General features: G+C 47.6%; 1 protein-coding gene across 4 annotated transcripts in view; it reads right to left on the reverse strand.

Annotated features, from left to right (window-relative positions):
* PLCG1 (phospholipase C gamma 1) overlaps positions 1-19,244 on the reverse strand; it is a 104,394-nt gene that overhangs the window by 47,881 nt on the left and 37,269 nt on the right. For all 4 annotated transcript variants that reach the window (XM_030533418.1, XM_030533416.1, XM_030533417.1 and 1 more), the window contains exons 2-4: positions 8,583-8,735; positions 6,778-6,871; positions 5,933-5,980 (exon numbers count right to left, since the gene is read on the reverse strand). In XM_030533418.1, coding sequence (XP_030389278.1) covers positions 5,933-5,980; positions 6,778-6,871; positions 8,583-8,735 — 295 coding nt within the window. The remainder of the gene's footprint in view (positions 1-5,932; positions 5,981-6,777; positions 6,872-8,582; positions 8,736-19,244) is intronic.

Raw genomic sequence — 19,244 nt, forward strand, 5'->3', positions numbered from 1 at the left:
TGCAGCCACTGGGACTTGGAAGTGACCAGTTCAGTGAGACACACATACAGCTCGAGTTGTAGGCCCAGACTGCCCCTATGTTGGGAAAAGCCTGTGCAGGGGGTAGGGAACTCCAAGAGGTTTCATTTGCAGTATTCCCCCAGTATGCAGGGAGGGCAGGAGAGCCAAATCTCCAAGCCAGTATGCCTTGGGGATCAACAAGAGGTTGGTGCTATCCTTGTTTCCTCACTGGCTCCAGGGCTGCTTGCCTCCTCCCCCACAGCTCCATGCCAGGATGCAGTCCCAGCACCTGGCCCACAAATTTCCCTCAGTGGGGATAGGAGGGGGAAAAGCAGGAATAGAGAGGAGGTGATGTGCCTTGAAGTTCATCCTGACTAATGACCTTCTCACATCCCCAGCCTCATAGAAGGGCTTCAACAGGCCCCAAGGAAAGGGGGAAGTGAGCCAGCACTCCCTGCTCCCCAGAGCTGGGGATCCATAGGGCCTTTGACCCCCCTTCTGCTCACAAAGGACCACATTGATTACAGCTGGAGAGGCCTAGCAGACCTTGGCACTGTTATTTCAGATACAGTAGGAGTCTCCAGGCCTGCCCATCTAGCGTACACAGTTCCTTCTGCAGATCTGTGGAGCAGCTGATCTGGATAGTCAAGGTAGCGAGAGGCAGAAAGAGTGTGGGATGGAGGCAGACAAAGTGTGAGCATATGTACGGGCTCCGGAGATGGAAATGTGATACCCAGTCTGCCCTGCTCACTGCATAACAGCTATCCAGCTAATTAGCCAACGTGCCCACACAGTCTCCATGCACAGCAACCAGTGCAGACTGACATTCAGAAGGGAACTCCCCCTCCCCCATCTAATAATTCTCTCAGATTTGTGATCAGCCAAATGCTGACTCACAAAGCCCAAGCAAGTCAGTTTCAGATGATGATTTGCTGGCAGAGAACCTGTCTGCTCCTGGCAACATGCTGGTGCTGATCTACTCAACAGGGAGAGGGATGCAGAGAGTCCCTTGATAGTATAACAGGAAAGGATTGTTTTAATCCAGTTAAACCCCTTTTCAGCTACACTCCAGAGATGCAGCTCACAGAGGACCAGTCTTAAGGGCCTGCAGTTTGATGCTCAGGCTCCAGTGATTAGGTCAGGAAATGGAACCCAGTAATTATCTATTTATTATTTCCAGGCCTCACTGGGTGAGCCAAGAGCCCTAAATCTGCCAGGTTACTGCTTTCCAACGTGGGAGGGAAAACAGAAAAGGATTAACCCTACCCCCAGAAGAGGAAGGACATGACTAACTGAAGGGAAGGGAAGGGAAGCCTGCAAGGGTATCATCTTCACAGCAAGAGAGGAGGTTTCCATGCGAGGTTTTTGTTTAGCTGGTTCACTGCAGCGTTCTGCTGCATCTTCAAGACTACTTGTTCCAATGGAACATTAGCAGGAGTGGAGGACAACAGAGGAGGGTGGGTTTGCAGCACAGACCCATGGTGGGTGTTGGCAGCACTGAAGCTGTCAGCCCAGCTGTTATGGTCTAACAGGGAAAAAGGAACCCACCACACCACAATGAGAAGTGCCCAGCAGTCCCCTCAATGCTTGCGGCAGGAGGAACCAGCTTAGATATGGATTTTATGTACTGAGTTATTAATTATGTGAAGGTGCCTAGAGGCTTGGATGAATTTTTTTATTTTAAATCTCAACACAGAGAAAATAAACTGGGTTTTAGGCTTTTTAAAAGGTATTTATACATAGGTGCAATCAGAGCAAAACTTGAAACACCCATCCCAAACTTCTCTGTAACCTGACACTGTTATTTCACCCCAAAGGGAGCAATTTCTCTTAACCATAGGCAAAGCGGTGTTTTCTAGATTGTATTTAGGAAAAAAAACTAACATCCTCCCCCCCCTACCAAAAACAGTGATCAAATAACACCTGAACAGCCATTGTGTGTGTATATATTTGTGGGATGCACACAAACACACCCCTCGGCCAGACTGGGGGGGGTTGTCCTATAGCACCTGCAACAGAGGGTTGAGGGGGAGGATTATATACACACCACTGGTTTTAAAATGTTGGTATAAGACTAGGTCCTGCACGTGCAGTTGGTTACACACCTGCTTAACTGTACACATGGAAGCAGTCCTGCTGAAGCCGACGTGTATGTGACTAAATACATGCGTGCTCGAAGGACGAGGTCTCTAGTAAGTGGTGGTGACAGGAATGTTATTTTTCAGCTTCCAAGAACCTGCTACAATGGATGGTTCGTTTGTTGCTGATTTTTAAAGAGCATTATTTAAAACACACAGAGCATTGCGCCCTTTTAGAAAACCATTTCCAGGTTCAAAACCATGGATGAAATCCCAGCTCCATTGAAACAAATGTTACAACTCCCCACTGGGGCAGAATTTCACCCCATACTTTTTAACTCCCCACAACCTCTGCAACTCTTTTACCGACAGTACGTAAGATTGTTATAAAACAGAAGGAACTAAAACCTCATTTACTTTCACTCTTCATGCTCCTGGCTTAACATTTTGCACCTCTCACAGCTTGGACAACAGAAGGAGACTAGTCACTTGCGCATTTTGCTTTTAGTCAATTTCATTTAAAGGCTTCTAGTGACTTGCCTGATGCTACCACTGGCACGGAAGGAGAACGTTTATTTTCTTCACTTCATTCCAAATGCCATGGAGAGATTATACATTTAAAGAATGTGTCTTCTGGGTTTTAGATATGGAAAGAATTCATGTTCTGTTCGGGTAGCTTCTGGACGGAGGGAGGGGTCAGGGTGTGCGTGTACATATGCACATGTAAGTACACAAAATCTAAATTTTATGCCACATTTTATCTAGTGGTCTCTTTAAAGCAGCTGGGTGTGTGACTGGAGCCGTTGAACTAAGGGCCATGTTTTCATCTCTCTTTAATCTAGTTTCCAAATCTGTACCTCTACTTCTGCACCTGTTTTGCATCTACCCATTGAACTGCTGAGCACCCAAACATCCAAATTTCACGCACAGAGGCCAGCTAAACACGCAAAAGATATAGCTGGCATTTAGATTTGGAGACCTGAGCCTGGTAATTTGGCTCTTACCCTCTCATACAAAGAGAAATCCCATTAGCCCTCACTTTAACAAGGACTCTGTTTAAATGAACCTATCAGTTGTATCTTTGCTCCCCAAGCCCCCAAAAACACACAAGGAGCAGTGGAAACAGGAAAATGGAGTTTTAAAACATTTAAAAAACAAGTAACAATTACAGAAGTCCATTAAGTGCATTAGCGCTGCTGGAATATATTAAAAAGACAACACTTCCGTTCCTCTGTGCTGCACAAGCATTAATCACCTCTCCAGTCCTGTAAGTGGCACATTCAGAATGGACAAGGCAACACTCTCACCATGCCATGATATACGGACACAAGTCCATCTGGATCCAAGCAACACGAAACACTCCCCTCCCTCTCTCACACATGCTCTGCCGTGTATTTTGGCCAGCTTTGATTACGCCCAGGCTGCTTGAGTTCATAGGCCTGTTTCTGCCCAGAGCCACCACTGGGTCAGAATGAGCTGCAGCTGAAAAACAGGTTCACAGAATGCAGAAGGGAGAGTGGGCGATCACGGCAGAGGAGGCAGGCTCTCCCATGGCAGGGCACAGATAAGCAGGAGATGTCAAATGTCAGAGGATGACGGATGCCCACAAGGGATCTGTTCACACCACTGGTTTCCCACTAAATGCAGAGTTCTGGTATTCAAGGCCTTCCGTGAAAATGGCCCATGATACCCCACCATAATACAAACACACGTGCCACATCCCCAAGACAGCTACATGCCACGGAGCAAAAGCAAACCTCACGAGCATGGGAGAGACGTTCCCAGGCTGCTGCGCCATGATCGTGGCAGTGGCTTCCTGCAAGGATTAGGGTAACAAACCTCAGGGTGGAACTTGCTGGCCTTACCGCAAAACAAAATAATCAGCAGAACGGCGAAAGGACAAACAGGAGATCCTTTGGAATATTTAATCCCATCAGGTGCTCAGTCACCATGGCAATATGCATGGTATTAATGCCTAGATAAATAAAGGGGGGCAGATATAACCCTTTGGCAGATGAGTCCAGCAGGTTTCTTATTGTAATCTGAGGACACACACTGCTGCATGAGCAATGCCTCCACAGCCTTCCCCCGCACCCTGTTCTCTCATTGTTCAGTGGTAATGGACGAATGTTTCACATCTCAAGGGGAAAGGCACTTAAAAAAAAAAAAATCAATAGCAAAAGGTTAATGTGCTCTGTTAACATCACTAAGGAGAACCATGTCATGGAAAAAGAAAGGAGGCAGGGAACAGTGCCCTAAGAGGAGAGGGCTGCTGACTCTGGTGCGGAGGGCAGACTGAACAAGAACACCATACCCATTTAAATTCATGTCAGCAGTGGTAGAGTTCAGAGGGCAGAGCGCCTCTCACCAGGTGAAATTCACCTTTGTGCACAAATCTACACACCACTGAAATCCCAGAAGGGCTTACATGGTGCCCAGACCTCAGACCAGCCCTCCTCATGGCAGGAGAGAGAGAGTCTCACCAAGAAATGGGACCAGCACAAACACACTGTCAATGGCGCAGTCCAGGCCCCAAAGAGCTCACAGTCTAAAAGATAAGACAAGTGGGTGAGAAATAAGAGGGTACTGGGGGCTGAGGGGCAGAGATAGTAACCCAAATAAAAGGTTTTAGCACCGATTGGGCTGTTGCTGCTGTATATTGCTTTGCACGGTGTGGTTCTCTGAGCAGAGACAATTGGGGCTCCATGGCTCAGTTTCCCTTGCTGGTTCCCAGGAGACCCCAATACCCTGGTGTTTTGCATTCCTAACTGCAGGGAATGGGTCATAAGAACATAAGAATGTCCCTAGTGGGTCAGACCAAGGGTCCATCTAGCCCAGAATCCTGTCTCCCGACAGTGGCCAGTGCCAGGTGCCCAGAGGGAATGAACAGAACAGGTACTCATCAAGTGATCCATCCCCTGTTGCCCATTCCCAGCTTCTGGCAAACGGAGACGAGGGACACCATCCCTGCTAATAGCCATTGATGGACCTATCCTCCATGAATTTATCTAGTTCTTTCTTGAACCCTGCTTTATAGTCTTGGCCTTCACAACATCCTCTGGCAAAGAGTTCCACAGGATCAATAGAAAACAAAAAAACTGTTTACATGGAGTATTTCAAATAAACATGAAAAGATTTAGACTCCTCTTAGGGTATATAAAGCCTCTCAAAAAAAAAACCCACACAGCCCATGCTTTGGACTTCAGCTAAAACTGACAAAGCCCTTTAAAAGTCAGAGGGAAACACCAATACACTAAGCCCGTATGCTATCAGTGTTACAAATTAGGAGCCTAATTCTATAAGCCAGCTCAGATGAGCAAGCTTCACTCAGATCAGCAAGCCCCACGAACTTCAAAAGAATTGCTCACCAGAGTAAGAGTTGCATGACTGTGTCTTAAGGCTTGTCTACACCAACATTTTATTCGCAATGAACTGGGGTGTAAATCTACCCCACACTAGCCTGCCTTGAAATGAATGGTCCCTGTGGACTCTACTGATGCATTCATAATTCCTTAGTGAGTTTTGAACTAGTCCTATGCCAAAGCCGGGTAGATCAAAGCTCGCTAAGGAATCTTTAATGTGCTATCAGCAAGATCCACACAGACAGTTAGTGCACTGCAGGCTAGTGCAAGGTAAATTTAAACCCCAGCTTGACACCAACTAAATGTGTGTGTAGTTTTGATCTTTAGAAGGTGGGACAGCACCAGTAGGAGATGCTCAAATACCCTTATTACACGTTTGGTTTCTAACTGCACCCTGAGACATCTTCAATTCTGAGACTTAGCACGAGGTAAAACAGGCCCAACTTTTCTAAATACATAAATCTGCATAAACAAAAGTTCCTCTCTCTTTACCTGTCTTCTCGGTTGCGATCCAGCGAGTAGAACTGTTTCCGGAGCCACCTGAAAGGAAAAACACAAACACAAACACACAAACACACTCGTTTTACCACATAAATCTTGATTGCTTGATATCAAACATTGTCTCCAGGCCTAATTCTGCCAGATACTGAATTGTCCTCAACTCCCTTTGGTGTCATCCCCCGGCTCCCATCAGAATGCCTGGCTGCTCCCCTGTGAAGCAGGTTAGTTTCTTACTGCAGACCTGCATTCTGACATTTTTTATGCACCCAGAACCCCTATTGCATGCAGGATCAGGCTCATCCTGATCATGGAGCACGAGGAGGATCATGTACCACAGCAGGTCAATGCAATGAAACCTTTTGCTTAGAGAGCTCTGGGCTCAAACCCTTTGTAGTTCATAAGTGGAATGAGGTGGGCCTCTCTCTATACAAGCTCTAAGTGGCTCCATACTCAGATCCCAGAAGCTCCCACACAATTGGCAGGACTGCTGAGGTGACTCAACACAAAAGCATGCCTGGAAGAGGCGATGCTGCCGGTGAGGATTCGGATGCCTTGGCAGAGCGGGGTGGGGTTGCAGGGATGCTGCAGGACAGGACAGGACAGACAGCCGTCTTGGCGCAGACCATGGTGTCTGAAGCCACAGAGGAAGGGAGGAGGGCGAAGACTGAAGGGCATTGGCGGAGAAGAACTCCGAGGACAAACTGGACCAAAGCAAAGACGCTGCTGCCAAGTCAAGTGCTTGAGCAGAGCAGGAAGGGCGAAGCCAGCAGAGCAGCTGCTTGCCCTGTGCCCGCTGTGGTGTCATTAGCTCCTCACCTCCCTGACGCTTGCCTTACCTTTCGATTTGCAGAGGGGTGGGGGCCCTGAGAGTATCCCCCACCAGCCAGTTTAATCCTTTGATCCACATGTTGACTTCATCCTCGGATGTGGCTGTGAAAATAAAGAACAGGGCTCATGAAGGAACGAGGCAGCCGCACTGACCCTGGCTTCCATGGAGGAAGCCCTGGCACAGCTGCAGCATGGCAGGAGGAAGTAGATCCAGCCAGGCCAGGTGCCTAAACATCACCATAATGTGGATCTGTGTCAACCCCTCTTTATATCCATTGCCTAATATAAGAAAATACAGCACCACTGTCTGTTCTCCCCTTCAGTGCCCATCCCTTCCCTGCATTGTCAGTAACTCCCACCTTGCTGATCTCTGATCCTCTCCTGCTCCCCATAATGTCTGTCTGCCGGTGAGAGGCCATCAGCTCTCACCCACATCTCTCTCAATACACATGACTGGTCAGTTCCTATTCACCTCCATACTCAGCATTCTAAGCCACCTCGCTGACAAGGCCCTGGGGCTTCTTGATGCCTGTTTGTTTTCAAGGAGCAAATTTCAGCTGCTCTTGAGACACAAGCAACAGCTATTTTTAGAATGTGCACAGATTTCTTTTTAACCTCCCCATTGTTTGCTGTATCCTCTTTGAAGCTAGAAAATAACATCTCTCTCCCTGTGCGTTCTGGCAATCGCCATGTGGAAGACCCAGTTGTCTTGCATATGCAGAAGCCAGCATGGCTGCCCAACAAGGCTTGTTTACAGGAGAAAGCTGCAACAATTTAACTTAAATTGGTTTGTAAACCGATATAGGGAAATCAGTGCCGAAGGCTCTTTAGAGTGGCTTGTCTCAGTTTTAGGCCATGTCTACATCTAAAATTTTGCAGCGCTGGTTGTTACAGCTGTATTAAGCTGCTGTATAGGGCCAGCGCTGCAGAGTGGCCACACTTACAGCAATCAGCGCTGCAAGTGGTGTTAGATGTGGCCACACTGCAGCGCTGTTGGGCGGCTTCAAGGAGGGTTCGGGGAACGCGAGAAGGAGACCAGCTTCGCCGCGGTTTGCTCTCGCGTTCCCCGAACCACCCTGCAAACCTCAGGGAAGGAGACCTGCTTGCTCGGGGGTTCAGGGAACGCGAGAGCAAACCGGGAAAGGAGACCAGCTTCGCCGCGGTTTGCTCTCACGTTCCCCGAACCACCCTGCAAACCTCAGGGAAGGAGACCTGCTTGCTCGGGGTTCGGGAAACGAGAGAGCAAACCGGGAAAGGAGACCAGCTTCGCTGCGGTTTGCTCTCGCGTTCCCGGAACCACCCAGCAAACCGCAGGGAAGGAGACCTGCTTGCTCGGGGTTTGGGGAACGCGAGAGCAAGCCGGGGAAGGAGACCAGCTTGATTACCAGAGGCTTCCTCAGGTATGCTGGGATACCTGCTTATTCCACGGAGGTCAAGAAAAGCGCTGTTAAGTGTCTATATTTGATTACCAGCGCTGGATCACCAGTGCTGGATCCTCTACACCCGAGACAAAACGGGAGTACGGCCAGTGCTGCAAACAGGGAGTTGCAGCGCTGGTGGTGCCCTGCAGATGTGTACACCTCCTAAGTTGCAGCGCTGTAACTCCCTCACCAGCGCTGCAACTTTCTGATGTAGACAAGCCCTTAGTGTAAACTTGTTCCTAACTGACCTATGCTAATCTGAAACAAGCAACCATTAGACCGAAATGAGAACAGCTACACTGCCTTTGGCACTGATCTTAAGTTAAATGCCCTGAGGAGCATGCAATCGAAATGACCCTGCAAATGCAAAGCAAACAGAGGGGACTGCCCACCTTGCAGGCTGAGAGTTTTCAGCCTGAACTCCATTCCATAGAGGACAACGAAGCAGTGAGACGGATCTGACCGGAAAGAGGGATCCTCCTGGTATCGGTCAAAATCTCGGGAATTATTTCCTGGACGAATCTCTTGGATTTCACGAATGTCGACTGGGGGGAAAGAGGAAGGAAAAGGAAATAAGAGGACTGAAAATGTAGCAGAACAGCCATGAGGTATCAGTTCTCAAACACACCAATGAAGGAGGAAACAGGGGAGAGGAGAGCATGGCCCAATGGTTAGGCATTAGCCTAGGACTGGAGAAGCTGAAGTTGAATTCTCTGCTCTGCCACAGATTCCTGCATGACCTCAGCCAAATCACTTCACTTCAGCTTTCCCTTCTGCAAAACTGGCTGTGATTTAGCCTAGCCAGCTCACAAGGGTGTCTGGAGGATTCATTAATATGTTCTGAAGCTGTAAAGTACTACAAATGCCCTACAGATACATGCTATCCTTAGGCTTGTGCAGGTAGGCTGCCCTCTCTAGTAACCTTGTGGCCTGCACTTTTCATTGGCACCATGGCTGCTGGAAAGGCCCCCGGATCCCTTAGTCACTAGAGAAGGCCCAGGGAAGGGCACCGATAACATGACTATCATTATCCAAGGTCTGGGTACAGAGGTGACATTAGCAGCCATTACACACTGTTGGTGCTAGACAAAGCCTAGGGGAGTTGGGCACCTAACTCTTTGAAAACCCAGATGTAACAAACTGCATTTGCCAGGATAAGCTGAAGGGCAGGGATGGGGAGGCTGCTTTATAAAACCATTCAGCATTGCTTCACCTGCAATAAATCCCGCTCCATTCTGCAGAAGGACAAGGAGCCTGGGCAGGGATGGTGGTGTGGGGGCAATTTAATGACCCTCTGCAGCAGGGGTGTCTGTGTTCCACATGCACTGGAATGCAGTTTTCTCTGACATCTCCGCACAGTGACGTGGGGACTGGTGGATCCACCAGCATAGCTCCCTGCAGAGTCAGGGAGCAATAGCAGCTGGGCCTAGCCCTGCTTCAGCACAGTGGGTAGCAGAATCGGAGCAATTCCACTGCTGCTCCGCAGCCCGGAGAGGTGGCAAAGGAGGACTCCTCCCAACAACCCCGGCATTACCTCCTACTCCAAGACTGGCACAGGGAGCATTTGGCCCCTAGTTTTTTTAACCCCCTTCCTTGTTCTTATCCTGACCTGCTTCTCTCCTCCTTAAGATGCTTGTGTTTATTGATGGGGATTACAGAGCCTTGCACAGCCAGCGCCAGTGTCTGAGTGCAAGCTTCCTCTCGCCTCAGCTGTGCACCTGAGGCCTGCCCTCAAAGGGGTTGAGTGGGCATTTCAATCTCCGGGACTTGTTCAGTCCTTGGTTTCTCAGCTAAGAGACTCTCAGGTAAGGTCAACTGTGGTGGTGGAAATTTCTGTGGTGGGATTCCTTTTTACTGGATTGAGATACACCAGTTTTGTTCATGCAGGGGCTACTTGAGGTTGCACTTCTTAATGTTTTCTAATTCTCTTTCCCCACAGCCCTCTCAGGTGATCCATCAAATATGTTTTGGCCTAGAATCTCTGAACTCAGCTTACTCTGCTGAAATCAACAAGGATGGTGTCTTTGGTGTGAAGTCTGGTGGGTTAGCTTTGAACATAGTCAGGACAACACTTTCTACACTTTGAGAATGCCACTGAGTTTATAAACCCTGGTTGCTCATACTCTGTTACAGCTCATCATGCAGCTGCGAACTTTAACAAGCCTGCATGTGAACCAACAGTATGGAAGAGGGTCAAAAAGATCTGAACTGGACATAGTTTAATACATCAGTCAAAATCTAGGCAGATCAAACACGTACACCACGGTGTCACTGATCATGTGTTATACTTACTGAGAGAGGAAAAGTCTCAGGAAACTCCCATAACACCACACTCTCCCACCTAGTTTAGTTAATCTGCGGTTTTAAAGTTCAAATCTATAATTTGAGGGACAGAGAGCTTCTTAGACCTTTTTTTAAAAATGTGAAAGCAAAGCAAGGTTGCAGTTTACGTTTAAAGTTACGTTTGGCTGGAAACGCAGGGGTAAATTACTGCAAATAGGCCTTCACACAGCTTCCAAATCCCTGCCAAAATGTCTGACACAGTCCACATTGGCACACTGTATATGCTGTGCCACGATGCTGAAAGCTGCACCCTTCTGCTACGCCATTCGATACTCGCATACCATCCTGTGCGTCGATTGCCCACTATAGACAATTCCCACTAGACCACAGTCTTCTTTTCTCCTCCAGTTCTCAGCCTCTTCCCAAGATTGCCACACTGACATCTCAGCTCTTACCCTACACACAAAAACCCTGCCAAATAGAGTTAAGACCTTATCAAGATTTTCTCTTACTGACTAACACATACACACACACCGTCTATATCCATCATTTCAACGGAAGTTGAAAAGCCACATCTATTGCCATCGCCGGCACCTCTACAAGTATCACTATTCCACACATTGTAAGTGGTTCTCAACCTTTCTATGCAGTGACCTCGTGTAAAACAGAAAAGTGTTTTGGGGCCTTCATCCTCGAGTCTGGTCACAAAAAAGGGGGAGTGATCATAATGTGATCCCCTCTCCCCAATTTGAGAATCCATGTGTTACATGAGGGGGAGGGTAATTAACATTGTAAGTCATACAGCCCAACCTCTATAGCCAACCACTTTGATCTCATCCACTCTAGCAACACTAACCACAAACCTAACTGTAAGTGTGTCACTCACCAAACTAAGTGGGACATTAGCACCTTAGCTCTTCCAGACAGAAGTAGAATGTATGTTGCACACAATGAATAACACTTTCGTTGGCAAAAGATATGGAACTATTTGTGTCCGTTACACAACTAATGCAAAGCCTTGTCCAATTGCCATACTCAATCATAAGCATTTCTTATCTGCCAGATATGGATAATATACAAAAGCAGTGGGATAGGGGGCAGAGTTAAGATTATTCTGAGTTCCTAAACATTTCACGCTCACATTTTCAAACAGTTCCCCTCACAAGTGTAACCGCCTCTTAGAATCATTTTACTATTTAAGGCTGTAATTTTTTTTTTCAAGAGAACAAAACAAACAAACAAATAAATAAATAAATAAATAAATAATAATAATAATAATAGTATAAATAAGGTTTTTCCTCCCTGAAATTATGGAAATGAACATACAACCTGCAGTTCAGTTTAATCAAATCCAGTTTAACAAAGTTCCACAGTCTTGGAGCCACCATGTATTTAGAATCTGTTCTTCTCCTAATTACAAGCTGTTTTCAAAACCATCATATTCTTTGGTTTAAACTACTGACCAGTGTCCCTTTCACTCTTCCCTGCAACCATTCCCACTCAAAATAGATCACACAAGCCACTTGTGTCCACGCCTCCATTGCATGGATTCCCCTAGCAAGTCTAGTGATGAATAGGAATCACACTGGCCTCTGCCTCCCTGAGTGGTGCCAGGTGCCTCCGCATTTGTATACATCTGCAGAGCTGCAAGCTCAGCTTGCCAGAGCCACTGTACATTAATGCAACACCAGCACATTTCTCTGGCCTTCCCCCAGCCAGATACAGCTGAATACCAAACACATCTGGACAGCACTCAACCGGCCACAGGAAAAGCACAATGCAGGAACCAACAAAACAAAACCTTCCGTGTTCTAATTGTGGCTTATTCCCTACAGAACCAGAGTGAGGTTTCACTGAATCCAAGGTCTGTCCTGCTTCCAAAAAGGAATCTTCCCCACAACCCAACAGGAAATCTCTCGTATTTTACTGCTCAGCAGCTACCAGAGAGCAAATATTTAAAAAAGGTATGAAAAGCAAATTTAACTACCAAAAACAAACCCTAACCGGAATCCTTGTCATGAAGCATTTAAAGAAACACAAGCCCCTGATTAGGATCGGGTGAGGAGGGAGATGGAAGGAGGATACAGGGTGGCCACCTGTCCCAATTTAAAGGGTTTAACCTTCGCTTGCTACATGAGTTCAACAGGCTTTGGATCTGGCTCACACAGAAAATCCCAACTTTGCTCTGGGGCAGACATAAGAGTATCATTATGGGACATGGAAATGACTGCACAACAGGACAAATCTAAGAAGGAAGCAACCCTAGATGAAGGCGGCAATGACTGAAAATCATGGCCCTCTCACAGCCCGTTGACGAGGTAACGGATTCCCAAATCACCAGCATGACTGACAACAGCTATTTCTGGTTCTTCCAACTGGGGGCTCATCACTATAAGCCTTTGTTAATTTAGTGGAATCCCACTTGCTGGGGCTGGACCCGAGACATGGGCAGACCTCAGATGCTACAGCCCAGTCAGGGCTGGCACCAAGAACCTCATGGTGCAGCTCTTACATTTGTCATATATGATACATTCATCTCAGGTTATGAACAACCGATATGTCTGCCTGTTTCCCCCAGGCTAAAGGTCCAGCAGAAAGGCAGCAGTGAAACGGGGCAAGTTAAACTTCAGTTAGAACCTGAGTGGCCAAACCGTATCAGCGTGAAGACAGCATGCTGCTATAATGAATGCCAACAGCCTGCAGGATCAGACTGACTGGGGCACAAGAACAGGCTTACGGCTGTGGAAATCCTCCCCACCTCAGACTCGGCTGCCCCAGCGTCATGCTGCTGGGACACAGTGCAAGCCAGTAGGCACTCCTAACATGGAGTGGAGCTCCAGAACATCCCAGCTACGGTCCTCTCAACACAGCCAGCCAAGCGATCTCGCTTTAAGATAGCATCTAGAACAAGGAACGGGATGGAGAGGTTTCAAATTTGATGTGATCTATTTAAGTTGTGACAAGATAAGACAGGGATGGGTTCACTGTAAATGGAGATAGACTGGCTGGATCTGAATGCAGGAGGGCAAGGGGACACCTCACTGTCTGCCTTCCCCAGAGCAGATTCTGGGAAAGGATTTTGATTACCCTCAACAAACAAGAACCACTTGCTTCCTGGAAAAGTGTTTCTTTAATCCTCAGGGGAACCGAATAATGACATTTGTGAGTCACATTTTCTAGACACCCAATGTTTCCAAGCAATTCAGAATACAGCTTACTGCAAGCGTAGGCTGTAATTCTACTCTGGTGTAGCTCCACTTGCTGCACAAACAGAGGAGTAACATGGCCCTTAATTTTAGTGCAATTTCTTTGGCTGGGTGGAAATCTGACACGCCAGCCAACAGCAGTACAGCCAGAAGGCTCTGGGCAGGACAGCAAACAAGCGTGTTCACTCCTGACCATGTATCAAACCACGGCAAGGAACACCTTACTAACCGCAACTTAAGTAACCTGGAACTTGCAGTTGGAGGAACTCTTCATCTGTTACCAGCGAGGGAGATTACAAATATTGTTAAAACATTGGAAAGAAAGGCCACAACTTGGATCCATTTGTCACTGCATGCCCATACGTGCACACACATTTCAATGTAATCCCCCCCAAAGGTAGAAAGGTGCAGCTGATCCCCCAACTGCTGATTCAACTATTTAGGGTTGCCTCCTGTCCTGGCTGTCTTGGAAGAACCGATATTTCTGACAGGGCTACAAACCGCTAGGAAGTTGATTGGCGTACACCGCCGTGTGCCTCCTGTTTGGCACAGGACACAGCTAGCCTGTAGCTAATGACTCCCCAGCCCACAACCTTCAACTCCCTGCCAGTTCCCAGAGAGGGGATCAGTTCTCCCATTCAGAACTCTACAAGGCTCTTTGTAACACTTCTATTCCCACCTCCTTTTAAGCCAAAGTAGACCCACCACCTCTGCCTAGTCACAGGAATCCCGACGGCACTGTCAGCTGAGTCAACAGACTAACAGATCCAAAAATAATTCTTCCAAACACACTGTTTCCATGTGTCTACCTACCAATCTCATCACCATCCAGAGTTTGCGATACAAGGGGAATTCCATTCAGGGCCTCTTCCTTAACACAGGGGGGCCTTCCTTGTATTGAAGAGCAGCAGTGAAGATATGGTTTGCCTCAAAGCTCTCTATATTGTTCATTCTCCCTTTACCCCTCCCCCGAGTACTTCATGCACAAAGAGCCAAGCTCTGCTCTCAGCTGCCCTAATTTCAATCAGAAGTAACTCCATGGAGAGTTCAGTTCAATGTATTTTACTGGGATCTTTACAAGATTTTATCCATTTTCAAGACAATACTTCATAGGATAAGCAGACAGGAAGTGTAAAAAATTGGGACAGTGGGTATAGGTGCCTATATAAGAAAAAGTCCCCAAAATCGGGACTGTCCCTATAAAATCAGGACATCTGTTCACCCTAATACTGCAGCATTCCACAGTAATGGTCCAACATGGCTTACGAGAGTGACAGTGCAGGGCTACAGGCTATTCCTGTGAAGGACTTTAAATACAGGCTGTGGCTAGAAGAGACTCAGCAGCTTGGTCTTCACCGACTGAACAGGCCTGTTTTTATCATGGGATCACCAAGGCACATTAGCTGTCCTGCTGTAAAAACAGAGTGGAGACAAATTACAGTTATTGTGTGTGATAAACTAGAGCGGGTCAACCCAGGCAGCCAGTATAATGCCGACCTATAGGCCTTGCAGCAAAACACAACAACTGCTGTGTCTCCATTTGGATTTTGCAGTGAGGTAACTATCCTGCGTTAATTACTTCACTTCAAACAAAACAAAACAAACCGAACGCACGCCTCTGTCAGTGCGGAGAAAGCCAGGGTCTCAGTGCAAACCTGACACTTGCATTCATGCAAATATATCACTTTTGGAGAAAAGCCAATCAAACCAGAAGCTTCTCAGAAACCCAAGCACCCACTCTTCTGGGAGGAACTGAGTTCACAGCACAAACTTGTCTCTCTCTGCTCCAAGAGGGAGCAGTGTGACAACTGCTGGCCCAGAGTGCACAGCAGCTCCCTGCTGCCTGTTCTGCCCTCTCTCAACTGCACAGACACACTTGCATGTGCATCTGGAGAGAATTGGAGTTCCACACATACAACTTCTCTTCTCTCATCTCAACAGCTTCTTTTGTACCACGCAGCAGCAGAGTAGCTACTTTTCATGGCTCTACTCGTCCACCACCCCTAGCAGCTGAAGAATCTCCCCGGTCCCTTCACACACTACGAGGAAGATACTCCTTGGAGAGCAAGTGCGCATGTGAAGGCCCTGATCTGACAGACAAGATGCTTTCCCTGAATGATTCTGTCTCCTTTCCATTTGATAAGCATCCATCCACCCAAACTTGTACCCTTCCAAAGAGGGGAGATGCCGACATGACTTAAGGGTTACTTCCCTGTTCATATCCAAGCTTCATCAGCCCCATATATACCAACAGATACAGGGCAAGAATGCTCAGTGCTTCCCGCAGCCCCTTAGAGTCATGCCTCGGTTCCCACCTCAGGAGAATCCTCCAGCCCAAGGATTTTGCTCTCCTCTCTGTCCCTCACACCCCTAGCAGCGAATGTAACATCTCATCTGACAATAAAACAAACCCTATCAACTCCCACCTCAGTTCACAAGAGCTACAAATAAACTCAGATGACTTAGCACACACCAGCCACTCCCCTGAAGGGAAACAGAAAGCCCAGAGCCCCTCCACAGACTGCAAGCTTGGTCCTGTTTTCCACAAGGAATGCATTGGCCAGAGGTTATTGATCCCTCATGCTTGGGTTGATTTACACTTTCACTAAGCCTTGTTAGCACCTGCATTCTCGGGATGTGCAGAACGAGTCCTGTGGCTTTATTAACTGGAAGAGGGTGGTTGGGTTGGAGGATTGTGCTGGGGCGGGGGGGAGCAGCGTACACCTGGACTGGTGGAGGGAGTTGAAACTGAAAACAGAAGCTAGCCAGCTTGGCGCCATCTGGACGCTTTCTAGTGATTCTGGAACAGGGAACAACACTTGGGAACACATTCAAGGACAGAAAGCCTAACAGTGGATCCACCCCCAGCTTTGCTTAGCCTCTCAAGTGCCATCCCATGCACAGCTCACCTGCTTACGCCACCTCCCAGGTTCTTCCACTCTGGCTAGCAGGTCGGGGTACTGACTTTAACAATATCTTGCCCCAGGGTGTGGTAGTCACCCCTTTGCTCATCAGAATAGCACGCAGCAGAGCAAACTGTGGGCAAACCCGCCTAACCTCAGACTGTGGGAAGGCGGCTGGTTTTCTCAGGCCTGCTCCAAGATCTGCCTGCTGGCTGACATAACTATGACCATGACACTGAACACGGGGAAGAGAGCAATGGATCCTGTCCAGGAAGGCTGACTGCTCTTGGGATGCCTGTTGTCCACAGTTCCTTTCAGCCAGGAAATGGATAATTCTGGTCTTTAAAATATTGACAGGTATTAGTCAAATGTCAAACAGCATCCATGGGGTGAGGGGTCAGCCAAGAGGAAAGAGGGGGGAAGAGAGCCGGGAGGCAAGATGAGACAGGGAAAAGGGGGCTCTGATCTCAGAGGAGGAGGAACGGGGCTGAAGATAGATGTGGGGCAGCTCCAGGAGTGGAGTGCTGGGAAACTCCAGAGGACAAAAGAAGCTCGTGTCCCCTGAGGAAAGTGGATAGAGCTGCCCCTGACATTGCTGTAGGGGCAGGACAGACCATCTGCATCTAAAGATGTGGAAAATGTATTTTAGACATCCCCTTTGTTTTCCAACAGGCCAAGAATAGACAAATATATGTAAATTAGCAATTATGTTTATGTAAATTTGACTGGTCCCTCACACACACCTTGGATGGATTACACTGTAGACATACTGGGGCAGAGACCTTGGCTTCTTTGCTTTGCACGGCATGGAGTGCACCAAGGCCTTGCATTGCACTACCAGAGAGATGATCCTCATAGACTTTAAGGTCCGAAGGGACCATTATGATCATCTAGTCTGACCTCCTGCACAATGCAGGCCACAATCTCACCCACTCCTGTAACAAACCCCTAACTCCATATTCTCCTCAGACACACCCAGTTACCCACCAGGCTCAGGAACCCAAATTTACCTCAGGTCAAAGGGATGATAGACTGCAATTGTCATGCATTTCTAAACCTTTGGTTCTGGTTTCCTATTTAAAACTGGTCTCAAAAGAGCCTTCAGCCAATGTCCCAAGGGCACTGATGGGTAAAGAATGAGACGGCAACAAAGGAAGTCAAATCACCTGCTGATGGTTGAGTGTGTCCTCAGTCACGGCAAGAACTACAGAACCACAAGGTCCTCCCCCTGAGTCTCCAGCATCCTTGGGAGCAGCAGAGAGAGCAACACACAGATGATGACCAAGGATTGACACACACTGGTGGTTTTCTGAATTCCACTCAGCTGTGGCCAGCTGGCTCCCACTTCAGCAGAAGCCAGCATGAGTCTCCAAGTAGCTTGGCCTAACCATGCCATCACAGTGGAGTCAGTGTCTTTGTCTCTGAGGTCAGTAAAGCCCATCCAGGAGTCCTTAATGTTGACTGAGGTCTTAAGAAGCTCTCTCTCAGGGAATGGAGATGTGAAGCAGTGCTCATTGTCTCTTCACATGGAGAGAGTCCATTTCTCAAACTAGGTGATGGCATGCCAGTGTTTTACCATAGCATTCACACCTGGCTACTGTGCTTTGCTTTCTGTGTTTTGACCCATGTTGGCTCCCCCCATGTCATGTCTAACCAGACCTGACCCCCTAGGAAGAAGTTTGAAGCCTTCTATGGACCAGTCAAATATCTACAATCCATCCAAACTCCCCTCCCCAGGAACTGCTCCGACTGCTCTCAATAAGTACTGCTTGGGGCTGGTTGAAAGCTTTCAAATTACAGTTCATACAGCATTTATATTTGTTCCTGCAGCTGCCCTTGTAAGTCAGGTCCACAGCTTGTCCTGTGGAACCTTGTGCTGGGTGGATCAGGGCAAGTTCAGCTTCACAGAGCTGGGTGATGATGTTTTCTTAATTCCAGAAAGGTTTCCAGCGCCTTAATTCCCTCCCTTCTCATGTCCTCGGCAACAAGATGTTTATGGCATACTAATGCCATCAGCCTCTAGTGTAATTTAAAGAACAGCTAGCAAAAGACACAAAAACTAACAGAATTTTTTTTTTTTAAGTATATCAGAAGCAGGAAGCCTGCCAAACAATCAGTGAAGCCACTGGATGATCAAGGTGCTAAAGCAGCACTCAAGGAAAACAAGGCTGTTGTGGAGATGCTAGATGAATTCTCTGCATCTGTCTTCACTGTGGAGAATGTGAGGGAGATTCCCACATCTCAGCCATTCTTTTTAGGTGACAAATCTGAGGATCTATCCCAGATTAAGGTGTTATTACAGGAGGCTGTGGAACAAATTGATAAATTAAACAGTAATAAGTCATCGGGGCTAGGTGGGATTCATCCAAGACTTCTGAAGGACTCAAATATAAAATTGCAGAACCACTAACTGCAATACGTAACCTATCACTTAAATCAGTCTCTGGACCAGATGACTGAAGGATAGCTAATGAAACGCCAATTTTTTTTAAAAAGGGCTCAAGAGGTGATCCTAGCAATTACAGGCTGCAGAGACAATGCGTAACTCTTGATGAGTGGAGTTGGGGGCACAATTTAAAGATTCGAGGTGGGCATGTGACCACTCCACATGTTGCCTCTGGGCTGAGGAGCAGCAGGGGAGCCAGGAGCACCAGGACAGCAG

The sequence above is a fragment of the Gopherus evgoodei genome, chromosome 14, assembly GCF_007399415.2.
Source record: "Gopherus evgoodei ecotype Sinaloan lineage chromosome 14, rGopEvg1_v1.p, whole genome shotgun sequence".
NCBI lineage: Eukaryota > Metazoa > Chordata > Testudines > Testudinidae > Gopherus > Gopherus evgoodei.